Here is a 23,770-nt window from a genome sequence, read left to right as displayed (position 1 = left end):
CTGTGTGTCAAGAACAAATATCATTTCAACCATCCCAGCGGTGCCTCTGTGCCTCTGCCAGAAGCCAGGCACGGCTGAATCAGGGTTCCTGGCCCCAGGCACTGGGAAAGGTCATTGACCTTTGCAAGGTGGTAGACGCTCATTAAGAATCCCCAAAACAGTGTCCCCATCCTGGTTTGACTCCCTATCCCAACCGGTCTTGCAGGAGAGATCTCAGTGACCCAACAGCTTGGTGTCCAAACCTGCTTCATAACCTGCCCCTGAGTCAGCGACACCCTCCCTGGGGGGAAACACTGCCGCTGAGCCAGCTGGCACTGCAGGGCTCCCCACCTCCCGGGAGCGCTGTCCCTGGTGATGGCTGCGATGTGGGTTGCTTGCTCAGGTCCGTCCCTACCACACAGATGCAGGTGCGATGCTGAACGCTGGCAAGAGAAGGGCGTCACCATGGCAACCCAGGCTCCCCCCAGCCTCTCCATCCCTGGGATCAGTCCAGAACCCAGGGGGTTTGCAAAGACTGGGTTTTGGAGTCAGAAAAACTACTGCCTGGTGTCTGGCCTCCCGCAAGACACTTAGCTTTTCTCTGCTTCTGTTTCCACATCTATAAAACGGTCTTGCAGCGTCTGACCTTGCCCACCCCCAGGACTGGCGCGGAATAAGCTGTGAATTGGAAATCATGAGAGGAGAAGCATCCCTGTTCGGTTTGTTCCCACGGCTGGGTCTGACCTAGGGCAACTCACTTAACCCCTCTGGCTCAGCTGCTCTATGGAGGAACAGGAGACTAAGACATACTGTGGGGACTTCCTGGAGACATGTTGCAAGGTGCCTTGAGAATCTCAAAGTTGGAAGGACTCCTCGCCCTCTGCCCATGCAGGAAGCCTTTCAATAAGCTCTCCGACAGAGGTGCTTATCCAACCTTTGCTTTGTTACCTCTTGTGACAGAGAGCTCACAACCGCACAGCTCCCCAAGTAGCTATTACATGACATTAACTTTAAGAAAGGTCTTCCGTGGAGGCCATCTTACCATCAAATATTTGTTGAAGGTCTGGCACTTTGGCTTATTGCACATATTGATCATGCACAGGGCCCTTTGAGGCCCCGGGTTCAATCCCCAGCACCACCACCCTTGTCATCCCCCCCCCCAAAAAAAAATAACTTGTTTAAAAAATTTAGCAATCCTTTTCAGAGCTATTTCCACCCTGATTCTAAGTTGAGAGAGTGTGAGAGAACGCAGCCTCTGATTGGAAGGTTTCTGGCATCCTCTACTGCCATGATCTCCCCACCTCCTGCTCCTACCAAGCCAACCATAGCCGATCCCCGTCAGAGAGCTGGAAGTGTGGGTCTGTCTCTGTCACAGCCTAGCCTTGGGCTCTCTGGGTCCAGGGGCTTTGCTCACACGCACAGTGGCCCATTCCTGAGAGCTCTGGCCTTCTCTGTTCTAGGCTCTCACATTATCAGAGGTCACTCAAGACCTCTCCTGGCCGCTGGCCACAGGCCCTGGGTGAAGCCGCCCCCTCTCCTCTGCTTCCTCCACAGAAGTGTACCTCAGGTTCCTGAACAAGGGTCTGGCCGAGGTGAAGAGGTTCTTCCTGGGGCCTTTGTCCCCATCCTGCAAGATGGTGCAGATGATGCGGCAGTTCCTGTACCAGGTCCTGCCCGAGGACTCCTACAAGTTCGCCTCCGGGAAGCTCCACGTGGGCCTCACCCGCTTCACGGACGGAGAGAGCGTGGTGGTCTCCGAGTACACGTCCAAGGAGGAGCTCATCGAGGCAAGGCCCGGGACTTAGGACGCCACGTCGGGTGGAGGAGGCCGCCCGGCTCTGCACAGCCCGGGTGACCCCCGACTTCCTTCCTTCCTTCTCCTCCCACCTCCCCGGTCCTCCCTGTCCTGCCCGTCTGGCATCTCCTCTGCCAGGAGCCTCGTTAGACGGACACAGAGAGACCTAAGGCCAGCCAGGTGGCCCTGTGCTTGACTCCCACGTCCCGGGGGGCTCCGCCGTCCTCGCCGCTGCGCGCCCAGCCGTCTGGGCTAATCCTGAGCTCCTTCAGGACACCCGGCCTGGTGGCTGCTCCTCCTGAATTACCCCCAGTTTGTGGAAACGGTCAGGCAGAGCTTCCCTCCGTGTCCCCCTGCACTATCACGTGGCAGGAGGTCATCACTGCCGGGTTCTCACTTGCAAAGTGCACACGCACCCCGACAGCCACTGCGCTGAGCTCACCAATTCAGATTTTAGTTATGAATCACTATTGCTGGGCTGTGCAGCGAATATGCCCAATTTTCTTTCAGGACAAAGGGGCTATGCCTCAGGGCCTTCCTTCTCCCAATCAGGGCCTTGCTACCGCACCCTCACTTCCCCTTCCTGGCCCGATCCTGGGGCGAACAGGCAGTGGACCGCTGGTGTCCCCCTGGGTTATCACCCTATTCTTCTAGTCCTGCCCTCTCAGGCCCAATTCCCACTTCATCTCCTACTGCCATGATCTTCTCTCCCTGTCCCCACCTCCTGCTCCTACCAAGACAACCATAGCAGACCACACCCAAACCAGGCCCCAGGGCCTTTGCACCTGCTTGCCCTTTGTCTGGGCTTCCTTCCTGCCTGCCTGCCCTGCTTCCCCATACAAGGGCACTTTCCTTCATCACCTCCTGCCCTGCCCTGCTCTGCAACCTTCTTTGGGGCCAAAAAGCTATGCTCACCTCCCTATGAAAATGCTCACAGACAGTGTCCTCCCTACTCCTCCCTGTCTGTGAGCATTTCCACCCCTCTGAGTTCAGGGCCTGGCCCAGGGCAGACGTAGATTAATGGTAACTGAATTCCACTGGATTCATGGAAGGTTGGCATCTGCTGGGATCCTGGTGATATTGAGGCCACTCTCTCCCTTTCAGGCTGGGTCATCAGGCCCCAATTGACCAAGGAGGTCACCAAGGACCCAGCTAGTTAGGGCCAAGCCAGGAATCGAACTTGGGGTTCTGCTTCCCAGGCTGGCACCTGCGCCCCAGGCTTAAGGAAGTGGGGCTGGGGGTGGCTAATTGACCAGTGGCCTCCAGGTGAGCCCCCCATTTCCAGGGCCTGTGGCACCTCAGCCCTGCTCTCCCCCCAGGCCCTGTACTGCAGCTGCTTCGTCCCCGTGTACTGCGGCTTCATCCCCCCGACCTACCGCGGCGTGGTGAGTGCTCCTAGTGCTGAGAGGGACGAGCGGGACCCAGGGTACCTTGGGGTCCGGGTGACCCACATCTGGGAAGGCAGAGGGGTGGTCTCCAGGCCCAGCAGGAGGCCTCGAGTTGCAAAGTGTCTCCCCTCTGAATTCCCCATGTGGGTGGTTTTGGGGTTTTAAGATGAGCCTCCCCGACGGGCGCGGCTGCTGTCTGGGCTCACCAGCCGTCCAGAGCCGGCAAACCAAGGCTCGACCTTGGGATTTTCCCAGACTCAACGGACGGATCCTGGGACTCTGGGACCTGGGAACTTGAGCGATGGGGATCTTTGGAGCTTTGTGAGCCGGTGCCCAGAGAGCCTTCCACGACCCTCTGAAATCCCTCGGAGGAGGATCTCATAAAACCAGCCAGACTCTGATCCATGGTGTTTGGGGAGGGCCGAGAGTCTGTGCCTCTAACCTGCCCCCGGGGACCTGGCGCTGCTGGGTCACGGGCCAAACTCTGAGCACTGAGGGCCCAACCCACGCCCTCCTCTGTCTAGAGAGAGGGAGGTTCAGGGAAGGCCCTAGGTGGCAGACAGCTCCTTCTCAGGCCCCCCCGTGTCCGAGCCTCTGTCCTTGTCCTGCTTTGTTCAGTTCATAGAAACAGAAGGCCCCAGAGAGAGGCGCATGAGGCTGGGCACCGCCAGGCTGTGCCGGGAGGCAGGGTCTCTAGCTTCCCACTCTCAGGCCTGGGAGCCCCATCTCAGCACCATTCAGATGACTGAGCAGAGGGTGAGCAGGGTCCGAGCACTGGGCTAGGAGTCCAAGGCCACCGTGTAGCCACAAGTGACCTTGGGCACATCACTGGCCCCAGGCATCTTGGTTTCAAGGCTTGTCCCTAAGGCTCTTCTGGCCCTGCTGTCCCATGGTCCCAATCCCTTGGCGCCCTCCTGGTGGAGGATGAGACTCGACGCCTCAGACAGCGTGTCTCACTCCCCCAGAGGTACATCGACGGGGGCTTCACGGGCATGCAGCCCTGCTCCTTCTGGACCGACTCCATCACCATCTCCACCTTCAGCGGGCAGCAGGACATCTGTCCCCGGGACTGCCCGGCCATCTTCCACGACTTCCGCATGTTCAACTGCTCCTTCCAGTTCTCCCTGGAGAACATCACCCGCATGACCCACGCCCTCTTCCCCCCGGACCTGGTGGTGAGGGGCAGGAGGGGTCTGGGGCGAGAGCGCGGGACCGGGGTGGGACGGCTGCGGGGTGGGCCACTCAGGGTCCACCTCCTCCCCTGGAAGAGCCACCCACTTCCTCCAAGAGCCTGCATCCTGGCCAGGGGCTGGCCACGGGCGGCCCCAGCCCCGAGCTCTTCCAAACCCAGCGTCCTCCCCTGCAGAGCAGCGTGATGTTAGCAGCACTGATGGGGGGACCTGATGGGGGGACCTGATGGGGGGACCTGATGGGGGGACCACCTGCGCTCTGACATCAGGGTGCCACAGCCGGGCTCAGCAAGCCGGAGCCCAGGTGGCCCAAACCAGCCTGTCCCTTGATTCTGTGCAGCCCGGGGCTGTGGGTGATTTTCCATTTTTAAAGTTCTGCTTAGAAAAGAATAATAATAACAGAAGGAGAGCATGTGGCAGAGACCATGCAGCCAGCAAAGCCCCAGAAATTAACTAGAAAAACCCTGATGGGCAAAGCCTCAGGAAATCAACCCTCCAGCATCCTCTGCATAGATGCTATGACTGTCGCCATGTTACAGACGAAGAAACTGAGGCTCTGAGGGGCTTCCTGTCACACAGCCAATAAAAGGCCGCACTGGAGCTTGAACCCAAACTCCAAATTCTGCTCTTCACGTGGCCTGAAGGCATCTTCTCTGTATCTCCCAGAAACTTTTCACCCTTTCTTTAAAAAATTTTTTTAAATTTGTTCTTTTTAGTTACACATGACTGTAGAATGTGTTTGACATATCAGACATACATGGAGTATAACTTCCCATTCCTGTGGTTGTACATGGTGTGGGTTACACTGGTCGTGTATTCATGTATGACCAGAGGAAAGTTCTGTCTGATTCATTCTACTGTCTTTCCTATTTCCATCCCCCAACCTTCCCTTTATTCCCCTTTATCTAATCCAAATTACTTCTATTCTCTCATTTAGCCTCAGACTTATTTCATAGTCTTCAGATTCATCTATTTACTGGCAAATGCCATGATTTCATTCTTCTTTATGGCTGAGTAATATTCCATTGTGTATATACACCATATTTTCTTAATCCACTCATCTGTTGAAGGGCACCTAGGCTGGTTCCGTAGCTTGGCTATTATTCTCACCCTTTCTTGCCAGGGGAGGCTGGTGATGTGCTGTGAGGGGAGGGACACCCTAACACGGCATCCCTAGGGACCAGGATCAGGAATTGCTCCTCGGTTCCTTGTAGATGGTGAGGGATGGGACACTGGATGAGTACATTCTGAAGAGCCCACAAGTAAAGCTCAGGAGCAATGCAAGTGGCTTCTCTTGGTGGGGAGGGGACCATGGCTCTGTCCATCACTGCAGCCTTGGCTATTTTCTGGTGCCCACCCCCAGATCCTGCAGGATTACTACTACCGAGGCTACGAGGACACAGTGATGTATTTGAGAAGGCTGAGTAAGTACTTGTGGGGCCCCAGGGGAGGGAGGTGGAGGACTGGAGAGGAAGGGCTGAGTTGAGGGACAGTGCCCCACCTTTGTGGCCTGGAGAGATGGAAATGGGGGCAAGGCTTGACAAAGGTCACTGTGGCCACAAATAAGGATCAGACCCCCGTGGAAAGGGGGCTGTGGGGCTGACTCATGGGACGGGGCCTGAGGCATCTCCAGGGCCTCTATGAGTCCAAGAACCATGTCTAGGAGCTGCACAGCCCAATCTCCCTGGAGAAGTTTCTTTTCATTCTATTCCTTCTCTTCCACTTTATTCTTTCCAATAAGGTCATGTTGTTATTGAGAACTAGAGGGGACTAGAGATATTCATGGAAGACGGAGCACAATCCAGAGAGGAGAGGCCTTGCCCTGTGCTGGTCCGGAAGGGTGGTCCCTGCACCCGGGTCCCTCTGTGCATCCTCAGGGTGGTGGGATGATTCCAAGGACCTGTGTGAAATGCTCTCGCCCCAAGAAGGCCACGACAAATGTCTTTGTTACAAGAAATGAAAAGAGCCAGGAGACTCAGGAGGCCAAGGCAGGAGGCTCCAGCCTTGACAACTTAGACCTTATTTCAAAACAGAAAATAAGAAGGAGTGAGGATGTAGCTCAGAGGCAGAGCACTTGCCTAGCACACACAGGCCCTGGGTTCTTTTTCCAGGACTGCAAAACCCAAAAACCTTCAGGGGTGAGATTAAGGGTTGAATGAAATTATCTTCCTAGGATTCGTTCACTTTTTTTTTCCCCTTCTTCAAAGTAGTTCCTACATTTTCCAGCAACTCTTGCCCTATGTCTTTACTTTATCCTGGATCCTTTCTCCTAACAAGGAGGCCCAGGAGGTTGGAAAGAACTGGACAGAACATGGGCTCAGGAGGCAAGTAGCCCTGGGTCCCTCCTATCCCTGCTCCCATGTCAAGCTGTGTGATCTTGGGAAAATCACTTTCCCTCTCTGAGCCTTTGCTTCCTAATCTTTTTTTTTTTTTTTTTTTAAAGAGCTTAGGGACTGAGGTTTTGGCTCAGTGGTAGAGTGCTTGCCTAGCATGTGTGAGGTACTGGGTTTGATCCTCAGCACCACCTAAAAATAAATAAATAAAATAAAATAAAGGTGTTGTGTCCATCTACAACTAAAAATATTTTTTTAACAAAGGGTAGAGTTTAGATCCTAGTGCCCAACACCTACTTGACTGTAGGATCTTGAGAAGGTAACTAATCTTCTGGGGCCTCAGTTTTCTCATCTGTAAAAGGAGGCTAATCTTGGAGCTTAGCTCAGAGACTGACTGAAGGATTAAAGGATTGGAGCACACAAGGCCTAAGCCCAGTGCTCAGATCGGTGGTGGCACTTACTGAGGACATCAGAGCAGCAGCCAATTAATCCCACTGCCCCCTCTGGCCTTGGTTGGTGAAAGGCCTGCTTCTTACCCTCTGCAGGACAGATGCCACCTCATGTGGACTCCCTCTGACAGCCCTCTCTTCCTCACACTTACTGTGGTGACAGCTGGGACGATTGGAGCCCAAGGGTCTGAACATAGATGACCCCAGGAGTATGGGTAGGGAATGGAAGGAGGCTCAGTGACAGAGCTCGGCAACAGGAGGGGTGGCCAGGCCCCCCCCAGGATCCCCACCCTTTCTGAAGGGGTGGTCGGTGTGGAGGACTTGGAGTTTGAAGACCCCCTCATTTGGGGCTTAGATCCTGGAGCAGATTCCAGTCCCCGGCCCTGGGAGCCCCCTCGACACCTGCCCATGGTGGCATCTCTCCCCTGGAATGTATTTTCTTTTTCTCTCAGGACGAGTCCTAGGGACAGTCACAAAGTGGCTCTGCAGCATCATTAGCCGCCCCCTTGTCGGTGGCCCTTCTTGCACCCTCTGGAGGGACCTCAGGCCCTCCACCCTCCTCACCCTCTGCCCATGGCTGGTGCGGACATTTGCACAGGTTTGACTGACAGCTTTAAACCCCACGGATGAAACCAACTGGTGGGATTCCAGGCGTCCCTGGAACGCTGGAGGCAGCGCAGTAGAGGGTGGCAGCGTCTCCAGTGGCCCTGGGATCACACCAAGTAGGAGCAGATTCAGTTGGAGGCAGGAAAACTTCTCACACCAGCTCCGGCTGAGTACAGGGCTCCCTCTTCCAGTGTGCGCATGCGCGCCTGCTCTCGGGCAGTGGGGCCCCCAGCTCCAGCTCCAGCTCCTCGGGCCGGGGCGGGACTGGGCTTTCCTCCTGGCCCTGGATGTGACCGGAGCCACGGACACGTCCGGAGACACTTCGGTTGGTGCCACCTGCCATCTGGGGAGCAGCCTGGCTGCTTTCTGGATAGGGATCACCTCTGGCAGGAAGCCACATCCCGAAAGGTGTCCCGGCCAACTCCCCATGTCACCTCCTCGCGTCCTCCTTCTCCTCCCTCTCAAGGGCTCACATCCTCCTCCCCATTCCTGCTGCCAGGCTCCCACCCTCGGCCTCCCCTGTAGCCGCCCCCCCCCCTGCGCTGGCGCGCTCAAAAAGCCACACTGTCACGCAGCCGTGGGGACAGGGCGCGGGGCGAGGTTGGCACTCCGTGGGCGCCACCTCCAAACGCCCATGGGACACCTGGCGCGCCCAGCCCTCCCTCGGCTTCTCTCCTCCTTCCTCCATCTCACAGTTTGATTCTCTCTCTCTCTCTCTCTCTCTCTCTCTCTCTCTCTCTCTCTCTCACACACACACACCACACACACACACACCCCTGTGGAAACATCACCACAATCAAGGCAGCGAGCCATCCAAGTCCCCTGGTGCCCTTTCAGGACTCCCCCCACCGTCCTTCCCAAGCAATCCCCGTCTGTTTTCTGTCATCACGGGGAATTTGCATTTTCTAGAATTTTGATAAATAGAATCTAATAGATCGAATTCTCTCTTATCTGATTCCTTCACTCTGCAGAAGTATTCCGAGGTTCACCCATGTTCTTGCAAATAGGAACAGTTCACCCCGCCCCCCCCTTTTTAACTTTCCCTTCCCACCCACCTTGTGAGCACACCCACAGCTCGCTCCTCCATTCGCCTGCTGATGGACAGTCAGGTTGCTTCCCGATTTGAGCTGTTGTGAACGAAGCTGCTTGAACACTCCGTGAGTGTCTGTATGGACACTCGTCTTCATTTCTCTTGGGTAAACAATGGAAAACTGGATTGTGTGGTATGTGTATATTTAACGCATATAGTTCTGTTGTTTTTTCTGGTACTGGGGATTGAGCCCTAAGCACTCGACCACTGAGCCACATCCCCACCCCCTTTTTTTAAATATTTATTTTTTAGTTTTCGGTGGACACAACATCTTTATTTTATTTTTATGTGGTGCTGAGGATCGAACCAGGCGCCCCGCGCATGCCAGGCGAGCGAGTTACCGCTTGAGCCACATCCCCAGCCCCCCACCCCTTTTTTTGTATTTTATTTAGATTCAGGGGTCTCGCTGAGTTGCTTAGGGCTTCACTAAGTTGCTGAGGCTGGCTTTGAACTCGTGATCCTCCTGCCTCAGCCTCCGGAGTCGCTGGGATTTCAGGCATGTGCCACATAGAGTTTAACTGTGGAAAAATAACTGTAAACCATTGTAAGTACACAGTTGAGGTTCATATTGTTGTGCAACAGAACGCTAGAACTTCTTCATCTTGCAAAACTGAAACTCCAAAGCCACTAGTCGCCAATTCCTCTGTTCTTCTCCTCCGGCCTCTGGCCACTGACTTTGCTTCTACATGTTTGGCTACTTTAGATATCTCATAGACGTGGAATCAGACAGTGTGACATAAGTGACTGGCTTATGTCACCTGGCACAGCGTCCTCGGGTTGGTCGTGTCGTGGGAGGTGCAGGGTTCCCTTTCACCTTTAAGCTGAGCCCATCATTTGTACCATATTGTCCTTATCCATTGATCTGCTGATGGGCCGCACGTGTTCCCCCTTCCTTATTGTGAATAAAGCCATGATGAACATGAGGGGTATGAATTTCTCTTTAGAATCCTGTTTTTGGTGCCTTTGGATCTATAATCAGAATGTGTGTTTGACTTTTAAGAGGTTGCCAAATTGCTTCCCAAGTCACTGTACCACCTTCTGTTCCCCACCCCCCTGCAGTGGGTGAGAGCTCCAGTTACTCCAAATTTTCTCAAGTTAGTATGGTGGGTCACTTAGCTTCAGCCACTCCAGTAGGTGTGCGGAGGTATCACTGGGGTTTGATTTGCAGTTCCCTAATGACTAACCATGTTAAGCATCTTTCATTTGCTTGTTTGCCATCCTTATCTTCTTGGTGAAGTGACTGCTCAGCTGTCTTCCCATACAGCTTCCCTTTTAATAATAATTTGTGTAATAGTTTAAGACTTATAGAAAAATTGTGAAATAGGTTAAGTGAGATTGTGCACACCTGTAATCCCAGCAGCTTGGGAGGCTGAAGCAGGAGGACCTCAAGTTCAAAGCCAGCCTCAGCAGTGAGGCCCTAAGCCACTCAGTGAGACCCTAAGCCACTCATTGAGACCCTGTCTCTAAATAAAATACAAAAAAGGGCTGGAGATGTGGCTCCGTGGTTAAGTACCCCTGGGTTCAATTCCAGGTATGAAAACAAAACCAAAAAAAAAAATGTGAAATAGTACAGGGAGATTCTGTGCACTCTCCTCCTCCTCCTCCTCCTCCTCCTCCTCCTTCTCCTCCTCCTCTTTTGATTATCATTATTATTTTTGGTACTGGGAATTGAACCCAGAGGTGCTTTACTACAGAGCTTCATCCCCAGCCCTTTTTATTTTTTTATTTTGAGTCAAGGTCTCATTAAGTTGCTCAGGCTGGCCTCTAACTTGTGATCCTCCTGCCTCAGGCTCCTGAGTCGCTGGGATTACAGGCTTGCACCACTGTGTCCGGTTCTACTATTGAAGTCTCACATCATTAAATGTTATAATATGGTATATATGTAATAGGGTACACCATATGTCACATTTGTTCCAATTAACCAATGGATATTGATACATCATTATTAACTAAGGGCCACAGTTTGTTTCTTAGCTTTTCTTAGACTACTTGGGCAGTGTCTGCCTCCCCACCCTAGACTGTAGACTCCAGATCCAGGGAGAATCATGCCTGTTTTTCTCACTGAGAGTTGAAGTAAGGAGAGAAAGGCCATTGAAAGCACTAGTCCCGTTTATGAAGATAACTTGGGGTCCGTTTTTGCAGATGCTGGGTGATGTCGGGGTTCGTCAGGCTGCCTGTGACCCAGGCCGTTGTTCTTCCCAGATGCTGCCTACCTGGATTCCCCGTCCAGGACAGTGTTGTTCCCCCGTGTGGAAGTGTACTGCCAGATAGAACTCGCCCTTGGCAATGAGTGCCCCGAGCGCAGCCAGCCGAGCCCCCCAACACGGCGGGAGGAACCCTCAGAGCTTGGTCCCCAGGGGGACAACGGGGATGGCCACCCGCCTGTGCCCCAACCTGTGAAGACTCCCCAGTCCACGTGCGAGTGCCCTGTGCAGTCATCTGTTTCTCCACCTGTCTCTACGTCCAAACATCCACCTGCACCACCAAAGACCTCATCACTGCCACTGTCTCCAAGTGATTTGCCACCTCTGCCACCAACCTCGGGCTCAGCTGGGCACTTATCACCCAGCCCAATACCTGGCCCGCCACTGCCTTTTGTACCACCTGAGCTGTCACCTGTGTCACCTGGGCAGCAGATACAACCATCTGGACTGCCACTCAGCTCACCACCCTCCCAGGCACATACATCACCCAGGCCACCCCTGGGGCCATCAGCTGCGGGGACATCACAACCATCGCCTGGAGGCTCTCCTTTAGTGTCGCCTGCACAACCACCTGTGGAAGAACTGGGCCCAGAACAGCCCCAAGGTAGGGACCCCTCTGGCTGCCCACTGCATTCTCCTCTCTGAGTTCTCAACAAGCTTTAGCCGCTCTGCTTGTTATGAGCTCAGACCACCACAAGGGGGCAGTGCGATCACCATCTCTTTGTTCCTTTGGTGCTGTGATTCTCAAAGTGGTCCCTCCAACCAGTTAGGAAAGCATCCTCTGAGAACTTGTTAGAAGTGACAGTTCTCAGGTCCAACCACAGACCTACTAAGTCACAAACGGGGTGGGGTTCAGCTGTCTGTCTTTTTCACCAGCCTGTTGTGATTGTGCCCACTCCCATTTGAACTGCTGCAGGGCTGCTTCAGTAGAATTTAATGGTGAAAGCCCCTGTGCAGTGCTGGGCGGTGATACTCAAGAGTGGTCCACAGATGGCGGCCAGCCTCCGCACCGTTACTAGGTCACTATGAAATGAGTGCAGAGCGCCAACTGTTTGATCAATTTTCTACTAATGCATTTGAATTGTAGTTTACAAGAATACAGCCCATTAAAGATTGCAAATAATTTTTAAATATTTATTTTTTAGGTGTAGATGGACACAACACAATGCCTTTATTTTTATTTGGTGCTGAGGATCGAACCCGAGTCCCACCCGCGCTAGGCGAGTGCTATCGCTGAGCCACAATCTCAGCCCGCAAATAATTTTTTAAAACCAATTGTTCACTACGGAGAGTTTGAGAAAACACCTTATGGGGCTGCCAAGATGAACTGGTTTTGATTCATTACCCCCATAAAATCTCTCCAGCCTGAGAGACAACATGTGTCCCCACAAGTTGAAAGCATAAGTAACAAAACCCACGTTGGAGGGTATTCATAGAAAATCTGACCACTTCTCTCTGGGGAATAAGGATAAGAGAGACTTCTTGGAGGTGACAGGAGCTAAATGGGCAGGTTTTTGACAATCGTGGTTTATGGGATGGAGAAGAAAGAGCTTTCAGATTCGTATTCAAGAGGCTCAGGTGCAGAGTAAGGAAGTGGAAGGCACATACAGGGTGAAGAGGAGATGCGTGTGACCACCAAGGGTGGCCTGGGTGTGGGCAGGAGGAGAGCAGCCCAGAAGATGGACTTCAGGTGGTCCTCACCATCCCCCAGCCAAACTTCCATAGTTAAAAGCCCAGATCAGCAAGGTTTGCTTCTTTGGGGCTCTACCCCAAGTCAGAAGTGACCCCTTTTCTCTGGAATAGATTAACCTTTATTCTTTTAATCACAATAAGACAAAAACACAAGAACATTAGGAGTCGAAAAATTGAAGGATTTTACATGCTTTCTAATTTCCTGTTAAAGTACAATGCATTTTGGGGAGAGGTACCAGGGATTGAACTCAGGGGCACTCGACCACTGAGCCACATCCTCAGCCCTATTTTGTATTTCATTTATAGACAGGGTCTCACTGAGTTGCTTAGCGCCTTGCCATTGCTGAGACTGGCTTTGAACTCACCATCCTCGTGCCTCCAGAGCTGCTGGGGGTGTGTGCTCCTGCACCTGGCCAGTATAATGCTTTTATTTGCAGCTGGTCACCCCTGAACATAAAGGTGGCTGTCTTCAGAGCCCGAGCAGACCTGGCCCTGAGTTGGCTTTCTTCACTCGTGCAGAGGAGGCATAGACAGGCCAGTGGTTGGTTCTCAGCTAGAAGTGATCCTATTCCCAGGAGGCATCTAGCAATATTTGGAGATATTTTTGGATGTCACCTAGTAGGCAGAGGACAGGGATGCTCTTACACCAAAGAAGTATCTGGCCTCAATGGCAAAAGTACCAAAGCTGAAAATCCGTCACAACCTACAGTGGAGCCTCACAGCAACATCCCCAGCCATCTGTGGGAGTTAGGCAGAGGGGACCCCCTTGGGTTCAGTGCCATCAGTGATTCAGTGATGGCTCGTGTGTTATTTGGGGACAGAATTGCAAATGGCCTTAGGAAAATCTATAAACAATGGGCAAGCTTCACTGCAAATAGATTGGGGACACCCAGGGACATCCCAGAGGACCTAACAAAGGAACTTCAGATAGGGAAATCTATATTTTATACTACTTATATTTATATCTACCACACAATTATCTTCGGCTAGCCTGCATCCCATCCTCATTGAAAACATTCAAAGAGCTTGCTTAAGAGTGATGGTCATGATGGATATTCTCCATTCTGAGAAGAAAGTGTTACGTGAAGCCGGTGATGGGAGTCCAGGCCCCTCTGAGGGGTTTTTCCTGAAGACTCCCCCTACCTGCTGCTTTCTGGGAGGAGTCATCCCTAATGTCCCATCAAGGGTCAGCCTCAGCCCTTCCACAGCTGCTGCCCTGGGTCTCTACCAAATCTAGTAACGTGATTTGGTCCTAAATATGGGAATTTGAGAACAAGAGAATTTACTGTTTTGGGTTTTTTTTTTTTTTTTTTTTTTTTTTAACACTCTTGCTTACTTACTGTTGTCATTTCAAAAGGACCAAGTGGCAATTGCAGTGGCACATGCCTGTAATCCCAGTGGTTCAGGAGGCTGAAGCAGGAGGATCACAAGTTCAAAGCCAGCCTCAGCAACTTAGGGAGGAGGCTCTGAGCCACTTTGCAAGACCCTTTTTCAAAATAAAAAAAAGAATAAAATGGGCCGGGGAAGAGGCTCAGTGGTTATGCACCTGAGTTCAATCCCTGGCATAAAACAAAACCCCAAGACCCGCCAGGGCCCTCTGTCACTCACGTCTCCGGTTTTTGCTTTGCCTGAAGCTCCCCTCGCCTCTGCAAATTCCGAAAGTGCGGTACCTCGCGTCCTCGTCCCCGGGAAGGAAACCATCAGCCGGCCTCACGGGACGTAAGTGCCTTCCCTGGGAGCGCCTTCTTTCCTCGGGTCAGGGCAAGGGGCCCCGCTAGGCGACGCGCCCCACCCCTTCAGCGGCCAGGGACGCGGCGACCCTGCTCTGGCTTGCGCGGTTCCCGTGTCCCTTTCTGTCCTCCGCCGTGTGGGCACCAGCCTGCTCGCGTGGAGGACGCTGTGATCCTTGGTTCCCTCCTTTGCACACCGGGGACGCCCCTGTGGGTGCAGCGCGCGGACGCGCCCCGTATTTTACTGTCGGTGGAGCCACAGTTCAAAGCGGGGAGCAGCACCCTGCCGGCCTCCGCAGCCCCTGCGCCGTCTGGTTGAGGGGAGCCCTTCTTACAGTGTGCGTGAATTGTCCAGTGTGTTCAGCAGACTGCATTTTTATCTTTACGGCAATTATGAGAGGGTCTGGGGTTCTAGACCCCCATATTTTTTTTAATGTCCCCTGGGGGCTACTTACCTGGGCTCCTGGCTGGCTGGATGGCAATTGGGTTCGCCAGGGGGAAATCAGAGGTGAGTCAAGCACCTTTCTCCCCGATCCTACCCACAACTCCATCCCCCGCTGGGACAGCCCTGACTGGCCAGGTCCAGGGTTGGCAGCTGCAGGTCTGGAGAGCAGGGCCTGAGCAGCCTCATTGGATCCAACTTACTAAGCCAAAGCCGACTCTGCCCGCCACATTATGCTCGATTTTAACTCTACAACTTTTTGACAGAGTTTGTATAAATGTAATAATTTTGAGCTTACGAATAGATTTTGCATTGCGTTCACATCACTTAAACGTCTGCATTTCCATCTAACAGTGAACACAAGTCTGAGTCTCAGTGCCTAGTTGGCATGATGTTAGGTAAATATTCATCAATATCCATCAGTGTTTGCTGGGCATCTCTGGTGCTCGGCCACCCTGTGGATCCTCCTCCTGAGCTACAGCAGGACCCTAGAATGATGGACGTGGGATGGGCCACTAACAAACCACCTATTTCCTGTCTTTGCCCAGGGAGAGCCCGGCTAAGGATGCAAACTGGGTGAATAAGGTATTCAAGAAGAACAAACCAAAACCAAGCAGCACTCGAAAAGGCTTTCCGAGGCAACCACGGGCCAAAAAACCAGGCAGCAAAGTGCAGTGAGCGTCTTATGTTTTTTTAAATCCCTGGGGACCAGCTCTGGAGACTGCCTCAGGAACATTCTAGAAGCATGGGGGCAGGGAGACTGGGCTTTGGAGACAAGAAATCCCTCTGCCTCAGCCTCACTCAGTGGCCACAGTCAGGACGCTTGGCTTCTCTGAGCCTTCATTTCCTGATCTGCCAAATGGGGGTGATACCTACCAGCTCATAAGATCAGGAGAGTTGAATGCAATCAACTATGTGAATCGCTTCTCAAAGCAACATCCTTCCTGATGGTCCCTGTCCCGAGTGGGGGTCCCCAGGGAGGCATGAGGATTTCAGCTTGATGAGGGTCCTTCTTACCCTCATAGCCCAAAGCCCATAGCCCATAGCAGAGTCTGGGTAAATATGGACTTAGTGGGTGGGGGGTGCAGGTGGTGGGAAGGGGATTCTCAGAGCTGCTCGGGAAGTGGGGCGCACCCTCATGTCCCTTTCTGGATTGCAGCGTGGGCAGGGAGCAGACAGGACTCTAGGCAGCTGGAGGTTCCTGGGGTTATGGAATCGGTGCCTGGGATTGTTCTCGCTCTGTTCCTTTGTCTCCAGCCTCAAGATTTCCCTGACCTTTGAGGGTTCATCTCTCTGTCTCTGGGAGCTCAAGGTCAAGTTCATTCATGAGAATTTAGGCAGGTCCATCATGGGTGTAGGGCACCCCTGGAGCTAGGAGGACCAGCCAGGCCGAGACTCAGGTTCCTTGATTCCAGGGCCAGTTCTCTTCCCACCGCAGCTGGGCAGGGGGACTGTGCGACCGGCCGGAGCTCCCTTGGTAGATGAACCTGCAGATGGAGGTGCCCTCTAAGGAAGCAGGCGGTCTGCTGCGGTCTCACAGACTGCCCTGGGCCAGGTGCCTGCAGCCTCCTTCACAGATGAGGACGAGCTGCCCAGAGGCGAGTTCCTCTTTGGTGATCTTAATTATAGGCACCTTCGCTGCTCTGAACTTCAAAGGCCTGGGTTAGGGCAGAAAAGAGAAGCTCCAGAGAAGCCAGGGAAGGAGAATGGGGAGGAATCTGAGAGGAGATATCTGCTCATTTCCTCCCAGGCTGCAATCACAAGCGGCACAGTCTCATACATGGGCTTGTTCTGAATAAACTCCTGGTCCCTGCCAGCAACAGGAGAGAGGCCAGAATAAACATTATAGGGCAGATGCCCCACACAGTCATCAGTGTGGTTGTTTAATCAGACGTGCAAATCCATGCTCTGATGCAGATTGTATTCGGCAGTTGTTGCTGCGTAACAAACAACACCATTTCAGTGGATTAAAATGACAAACATTTTTTTTTTCTTCCTTGGGTCTATCCGTTGACTTGGGTTGCTCTGCCTAGGCTGCAGGTCCACACTGATTCTGTTCCATGTCTCCTTCAGCCCAGGACCGCAGTCAGTCCAGGCATGCTCTTCTCCTAGAGCAGGTGGAGATGGGGATCAGCCTGGCTTTCCTCTGCAGCCTTGTCTCTCCTCCAAAATGTTCAGTAGTCTTCTGACTCTGGATTATAGAACTGGCCCCCCATTAAGAGACAGCCTGCAGGCTGCAAATGGAAAAAGAGGACAACTCTCCTGCCCCCAAATCCTCCTACTTATACCATGTCAGACTCCCCAGATTTACTGCATGAGAGAGCATGTTCTTGGGGTTTTCGTGGAATTTCCCCCATTCAAATCTGAATGTAATAATAATAATAATAAGTAAAATGTACACAGTACTTATGTTCCAGACACTGTGGCACAGACATTAAATAACATGCCCAAAGCCATGCAGCTGGTATGTGGCAGAGCCAGGATCCCATCCAAGTCATCTGTGCCCAGTGTCTTGATGTACAGGGTGGTAGGAACACCGGCCCGGGAGTCAGAATCACAGGGTTTGGCCCTCATTAGGCTGGTCACTTTACTCAATGGGAATCTCAGTTTCTCCCTGTGAACATCTACTTCATCCCTCAGTTATTTGGGACTTAAATGAGAAGCCGAATGTACAAGCATCCTGTGTCGTTCTGGCTACCGAAGACGCGTCAAGTCCCGTGATTAGTGCCCAGGCCTGTGTGGGACATTTGGGGAGACTGAGGCAGCTTGAAAACCTCGGGTGCCAACAGAAAGGAGCAGAGAGAGGGTCTCTGACCACGAGGAGGACACCAGAGACAAGCCACCCACTCAGACTCTGGGTGGGGGACTCTACTTTAGCACAGCTTAAGCGTCACTCGAGAAAGACATTATCCCTATTTTTTTAATACCTTCACTCTTTATAGGATGAGAAATTTTATTACTTTTTCTGGTTTTAAAAACAACATGCTCTCATTACAAATTTAGAAAAGCATAAATAGAAAGTAAAAAATCTCCAGAAACCCCACCACCCAGATGTTAATATTTTGGTGGAGAAAACTTCCACATTTTAAGCATATGCAGACAGACATGTACTTTTTATTTTTATGAAAATGGCATCATATGCTACATAATGTTTTATAGCCTGTTTTTGGACTAAATGGTATATCGCTGCTTCTTTCCATGTCAAATATAGATTTATCAAGTCTGTAGTGGATCTGTGGTATTCCATTGGTGTGAGTGTATCATTGTCTGTTTCATCGATCCCCTACAGATGGACATTTAGGTTGTTTCTATTTTGTGGCTCTTATGGACATTGCTGTGATAAATGTCCCCCTGAACACATTCTTGGACACACATACCCAACTGTCCCTTTGGTGTGTACCTTTCTAGAACTGGAATTGCTAGGTCAAAAGGTCTATATTTGGGGTAGGTTGACCAAATGACCAAAGGTTGACCAAATTGTCCTTGAGGGGATTATAATAACTTACACTCCCATCAGCAAATGAACTAGAGAGTAGATCTTCCTACATGCAAGCTCACCAATGCTAGGCATCCCAGGTCCACTGTCCCTTACCTACAATTCTGAAATGGAAGTTACTCTGAAAAAACAATCACCTGTGGTCATTCTTGATAGCAAAATCTTCACTGTTGCCAGAGGTCAAATTATCTGTGGCCTTTTTTCCACGTGGTATGAATTTTCATAACTTGCCTGTAGAAATGATAATGTGACTCATTGTGGGGTGCTCCCACACCCTATGGGGGAGTTACAAAACACTTGACCAAAGCACTATTTTTCTTTCTCTAAAGTTTGGAGCTTGGTTCCCAAGCCATCTGCCCACGAGGGCTTTAGATAAGAGATGTGCACCTGTCTCAATCTTCATTTATTTGTTTGTTTATTTTTTAATTTTTGTGATACTAGGGATTGAACTCAGGGGCACTCGACCACTGAGCCACATCCAGCCCTATTTTATATTTTATTTAGAGACAGGGTCTTGCTAAGTTGCTTAGTGCCTCACTGTTGCTGAGGCTGGCTTTGAACCTGCAATCCTCCTGTCTCAGCCTCCCAAGCGGCTGGGATTATAGGCTTACGCCACTGCACCCAGTTTGTCCCAGTCTTAATTTTTATTTCAAACTAACTGGTGAAAAGTAACACGCTTAAATTTTCCCCAAATTAGCTGATCAGTCATCTCCAAGTGACTTAGTTAGGCAACCTGTTCTCTCCCTGCTGATTTAAACAGCACCTATATTTTGTGCTGACTTGTCGTTAGTGTCTGGGCCTGTCCCGTTGGCCTGGCTGCCTGTTCCTGTGTCACCAGCACGTGTCACACCCACTGAGCTTCTCAAGTGCTTTCATGTCTGATGGGCCAGGCGCTGGCTTCCTGTTGGTGAGGATTTTTAAGAACGTGTTGAACGGTTATCAAGTGCCAGCACTCTGTTTCACACTCAATTATCTTAACCCTGTGGGGTGGGCGGGCTCAGAGGGGTGAAGGCATCCAGGAAATCACACAGCAGAGCTTCACGTGAGTAAAATATTGCAGGGCATCGCTTCATCCTGGACTAGGTCCAGAGGCACCTGCAGTACCAATCCTGCGCTGAACTTGACACGTGGTCCATATCCAACAGCGTGTGTTGAAGCCACAAGTCCACTTTAGCCTGTCTACTACAGGATACCGTGTAGTTTTCTTTCATAGCGCTCTCGGGCTTGTTGGCTTGTATTTACTCCAAACAACTTTCAGTTAATCCCTATTCTTTGGTGGACATAGAGGCGATGATGGTCTGTGCTCAGTTCATTGGAGGGAGATTGGCCTCTGTTAGAGGTCAGAGGTCCTGTGGATGACGGATCTCCGGGTCAGCCACGGCACCTGGGAGACCTTGGGTCCAGCCCAGACCTACTGGGCTAAGAACCTGGGGCTGCCCGGCAGTCTGCATGTCACCTGGTGAGTCTGAGCTCGATGGAGTTTGAGAATCGCTGGCTTAGGACGGGAGGGGACACAGAGGAGAGGCAGCCAGCTCATCCTGTCAGCTGCAGGGTCTCAGGGAAGGCTTCCTGGAGGAGGAGGAGGAGGAGGAGCAGCAGCAGAGGTCAGCCAGTCTGGGGATGGAGGACACAGGGGCCATTCCAGGCACACAGGGTGGCCCGAGCCAGTAACCCACAGTCCGTAAGCAGCTACTCCCAGCGCGAGGTTGGAGGCAGGGAGAAGCCTGGAGGTGAACTTGGAACCAGGGCAGGGGTAAGCCAGGCTGGCTCAGGCGCCTGCTAATGGGCTGGGCTTCCCGTGTGGTCCTGGGGAGTCACTGCAGGGCTCACCCAGCAGAACCACAGACTTGAAAATTATCCAAGAATATGCAAGTCTACGCCCGGGCATATCTCTGAGATGGTCTCTGCAGGAGTCTTTTTGCTGTTGCCCAGAAAGGGCGAGTGGCTTGCCCAGGGTCACACAGGTAAAGGCTTGGAACTTGGGTCTTCTACTTATTTCCCATCTGTATCTTGTTTCTTCTCACATGTGTTCCCCCAGGTCTGCACCCTGCTCCCTGGAATTCCCTCTGCTCTCCACATCCGACATAGTTTGGGTCACCTACAGGCCTCATCCCAGCCGGATCCAGGAACACAGCCGCCCTGAGGTGTGGAATCCCTCTGGGTGTTCCCCAAGGCCAGACCCTACCTGTCCTCTCCCAGGTTGCTCTACTGACCCCTGATCCTGTCAATCCAACTTCATTTCTGCCCCCACCTTCCCCTTCCTGGTCATAGTCAAGGACAACAGTAGTCTATACAGCACCTCGGAAACTAAAGAAATGACACCCCTTTCTGGAGAACCTGTCAGCAGATGGAATGTTGCTATATTGAATTTTGTTAAAACAAGATCTTGACTGTCAACTGCTAGAAAACTGTACCAATACCAAGGACATTTCTATGCCTATGAATTGCCTCCCTTCTTGATACGGCACCATACCCTTGCACAGTGTACGACCCGCACAACCGTATTCAGCTGTCTGGAGACCATTCCACCCCCACCTCTTCCTGAAACACCAAGTACCACTCGAACTTTTATAAACTGAATAATGTTTCAGACACCCTTTTATCACCTCCCAGGAGAGCCGCAGAGGACCCTTGAATAATAAAGTGAAGCTTCCCACGGACTTAGCATAAATCCACATTTCCAGTTTCCTTACACGAGGTTGGCCATCACGGGGCCTGGCCACTAGTCAGGGCTGCCCCAGGGGAATGAATCAGGAAGCCATGTCCTTGGTGGAACCCAGGCTAGGGAAGCCCACCCTTGGTGGTGGAGGGGGTTGCCCAGAAGTAATGGATCCCTTCCTTTCCCTAGGAAGCCGTGAACCCGGAGAGGAAACGGGAGCTGGAGTGGGAGGGGACCTGAGGAGCCCAGACCCGCCTCCCTGCTGCTCTCAGTGTTTGATTAACAAATCCTGGAATGCAAAACCCAGGGGCCAACCGTCCAGGGCCAGGAGCCCAGGGAGGGAGGGTGCGGATGTGAACTGAGATGGGGCCTGTGGGGGGGGAGCCCGGGTCCCTGGGACTGTGTGTCCTCTGCCTCCTTGGCTGCTCCTGTGGCCCAGACAAGGGAACAGCTGGGGGTCTGTGTGGCGGAGAAGAGGAGGGGCCCCCAGAGTGGCTCTCCTGGCCACCAGCCTTTCGCCCAGGCTAGCCTCTGTGTTCTCAGCAGTTGAGAGGCAGGTGATGCCCAGGAAGGGGGGTTCTGTCTTCTGGGGAACACTTATTCCTTGGTACATAGGAGAATTGAACTTACTGATGATTATTGTCTTCGTTCTGTATTTAGAGCCTAGACGCTTTCAATATCAGTTAAAGGATCAATAAATCCCCTTGCAGATTTGCCTTTGCTTTGATTTATTTCCCTGATTTCAAGATAATTAAGAGAATTATTCTCCCATCAATTTCAATGTTGCCAGACAAAATACAGAGCATGGTGTGAAATTCGAATTTCAGATTAACACCAAATAGGTATTTTTTAGAAGTCTGTCCCTACCGTGGCCATCGTGTGTTTATCTGGGACTCAGAATTACCTGGGCACCCTGAACTTTTATTTGCTAAAGCTGGTGACTCTCATTTGTTCCTTTCTCCTTTTTATCTTTTTTTTTTTTTTTTTGGAATCAACACTGGGTGCGGTGGCGCACACCTGTAATCTCAGCAGCTTGGGAGGCTGAAGCAGGAGGATCCCGAGTTCAGAGCCAGCCTCAGCAAGGGTGAGGCACTGAGCAACTCAGGGAGACCCTGTCTCTAAATAAAATACAAAATAGGGCTGGGGATGTGTGACTCAGTGGTCGAGTGCCCCTGAGTTCAATCCCTGATGCCCCCCCAAAATAAATTAAACAACACTCGTGGGTGGTGTGTGAAGCCCCCTGTGCTGTGCCTGGACATCAGGGGTCTTGCTAGGGTCAAGGCCGAGGCCAGGTGCAGTCTTGTCTTCCAAGGCTGCTGAGTGACACCCTGCCCAGCCTAACCCCGCTGCCCCTTGCCCAGCCCGTTGTCCAGGACTCACCATGGAGCACCGCCCCCCCGGGCATCTTCTCAGACACAAGTGTCCTGAGGTCACTCGTCCACCTTCTGAAGGACTCTCAAGGCAGCAGCATGTCCCATGCACTGGGTGCTCTCATAAAAGTGGCCATGGTGTACGGCGAGGGAGGCCCGTCCTTATACATCACCTCCACCGAGTCCACCCCCCCCGTATTCCTACTGTCACAAAATCCCATAACCAGTGGGTCCACGAGCATCCCGAGGACAGGGGCCACACCTTTTTGCGTCTGGTATTCCAGAGAGTCAGCATGGCGCCCGGTGCCTCAAAAGTGCTGAGTAACTGTGGGCTGAATTTATGATCTAATGGATCAGATGGTGGAGGGCACCAAGACAGGTCGTGGGTGGCTGTGTGACCTTGAACCAGTCACTCGCCCACTCTGAGCCTTGGTTTCCTCCTCTGTGAGGTGAGGATTTCAAAGCTGTCTTCTCCTGATCTCCTTAGAGTGTAGTTGAGCCTTCAAGGGTTTGAAGAGAAGTAGATCCTGTGTCGTCCGTCACAGAGGGAAAAGGAGATTGTATGGCTTTCTATGGAGACCATGTTTTCTAGACAAAAATTTTGGTGCTAAGTGACAGAATTTGGGCACCAGAGTGCAGGACGGATGAGAGATCATGTAGACTCGAGACCAACCTGGATCTTCCCAGATGCACAATGAGCTGCCACCGTGGGAGCCACAGAGTGGCAGAATGTCAGCTCCAGAGGGCACATGTCCTGCCCCTAAGGTCACCAGTCTGTGGCTGCTGGACTAAATCCCGGGTCTCCTGACACCCCAGCCCAGGACCCTTTATTTATCTGCCTCAGTGAGTTGTCACCCCAAGGACGGGACACCTGGAGAGGGTGCAGAGAGAAGCCTGGGGACAGGGGGCAAGTCCCCCGTCCCCACCCAACCATCAAGGACGCAGTAGGAGGGCATCTGCCTGGCCTCCATTGGAATAATCCAGATCACACTTCTGTGAAAACTTCTTTATTTAATCAAATAATATAGTACAAAAACGAGGCTCAGATGCCAGCATCAGAGACTCACACCAACCACTCGACAGCCCAAAGACATGGCTCCTGATGAGAAGCTAGATACAGAGGTTCCTGACCTCGATTCCAACTGGCTCTGCACACTGCACCGCGGGGTTCCTGAACGCTGCATAAATAATCCATAAATAGCCCACCCCACCCCCACACTCCTCAGAAACAACATAAAAACTAAAAACCTTCCGGACAGAATACACCTGGCTGAACTTCCGGAAACTTTGTCTTAGGTTTGAGGCCAGTCCCCTCCAAGTGTCCAGAGCCCCCCTACACTGGGCTTC

The 23,770-nt window shown here is 52.2% G+C and overlaps 1 protein-coding gene across 3 annotated transcripts; it reads left to right on the top strand.

Annotated features, from left to right (window-relative positions):
- Positions 1-1,501: 1,501 nt before the first annotated feature.
- Pnpla1 (patatin like phospholipase domain containing 1) lies at positions 1,502-21,760 on the top strand. Of its 3 annotated transcripts, none has more exons than XM_058585972.1 (9): positions 1,502-1,766; positions 3,094-3,159; positions 4,128-4,337; positions 5,716-5,776; positions 11,033-11,638; positions 14,361-14,445; positions 15,447-15,572; positions 20,433-20,538; positions 21,243-21,760. In XM_058585972.1, exons 1-9 carry the CDS (start codon positions 1,614-1,616, stop codon positions 21,291-21,293), a joined length of 1,464 nt encoding a protein of 487 aa, XP_058441955.1. In that variant the 5' UTR covers positions 1,502-1,613; the 3' UTR covers positions 21,294-21,760. The 3 variants fall into 3 exon arrangements, with proteins under 3 accessions (XP_058441955.1, XP_058441954.1, XP_046321733.2); XM_046465777.2 differs by adding an exon at positions 11,891-11,896 and having other exon boundaries at positions 1,534-1,766; positions 20,433-21,760; XM_058585971.1 differs by having other exon boundaries at positions 20,433-21,760.
- The last annotated feature ends 2,010 nt before the right edge of the window (positions 21,761-23,770 follow it).

The sequence above is a fragment of the Marmota monax genome, unplaced genomic scaffold (genome assembly GCF_021218885.2).
Source record: "Marmota monax isolate L192 unplaced genomic scaffold, Marmota_monax_Labrador192_F-V1.1 WCK01_AAM20220418_F8-fsc00789, whole genome shotgun sequence".
Classification (NCBI taxonomy): Eukaryota; Metazoa; Chordata; class Mammalia; order Rodentia; family Sciuridae; genus Marmota; species Marmota monax.
The sequence above is the reverse complement of the archived record's forward strand: the minus strand, read 5'-3'. Positions and strand labels throughout refer to the sequence as shown.

What these genes read in the sequence shown, in the direction of transcription:
- Pnpla1 (XM_046465777.2), top strand. Translation starts at nt 1,614, where the DNA reads ATGGTGCAGATGATGCGGCAGTTCCTGTACCAGGTCCTGCCCGAGGAC. An exon ending in GATGTATTTGAGAAGGCTGA is followed by an intron (nt 5,777 to 11,032) that starts GTAAGTACTTGT and finishes TGTTCTTCCCAG; the next exon opens with ATGCTGCCTACCTGGATTCC. An exon ending in ATCAGCCGGCCTCACGGGAC is followed by an intron (nt 14,446 to 15,446) that starts GTAAGTGCCTTC and finishes GTCTTTGCCCAG; the next exon opens with GGAGAGCCCGGCTAAGGATG.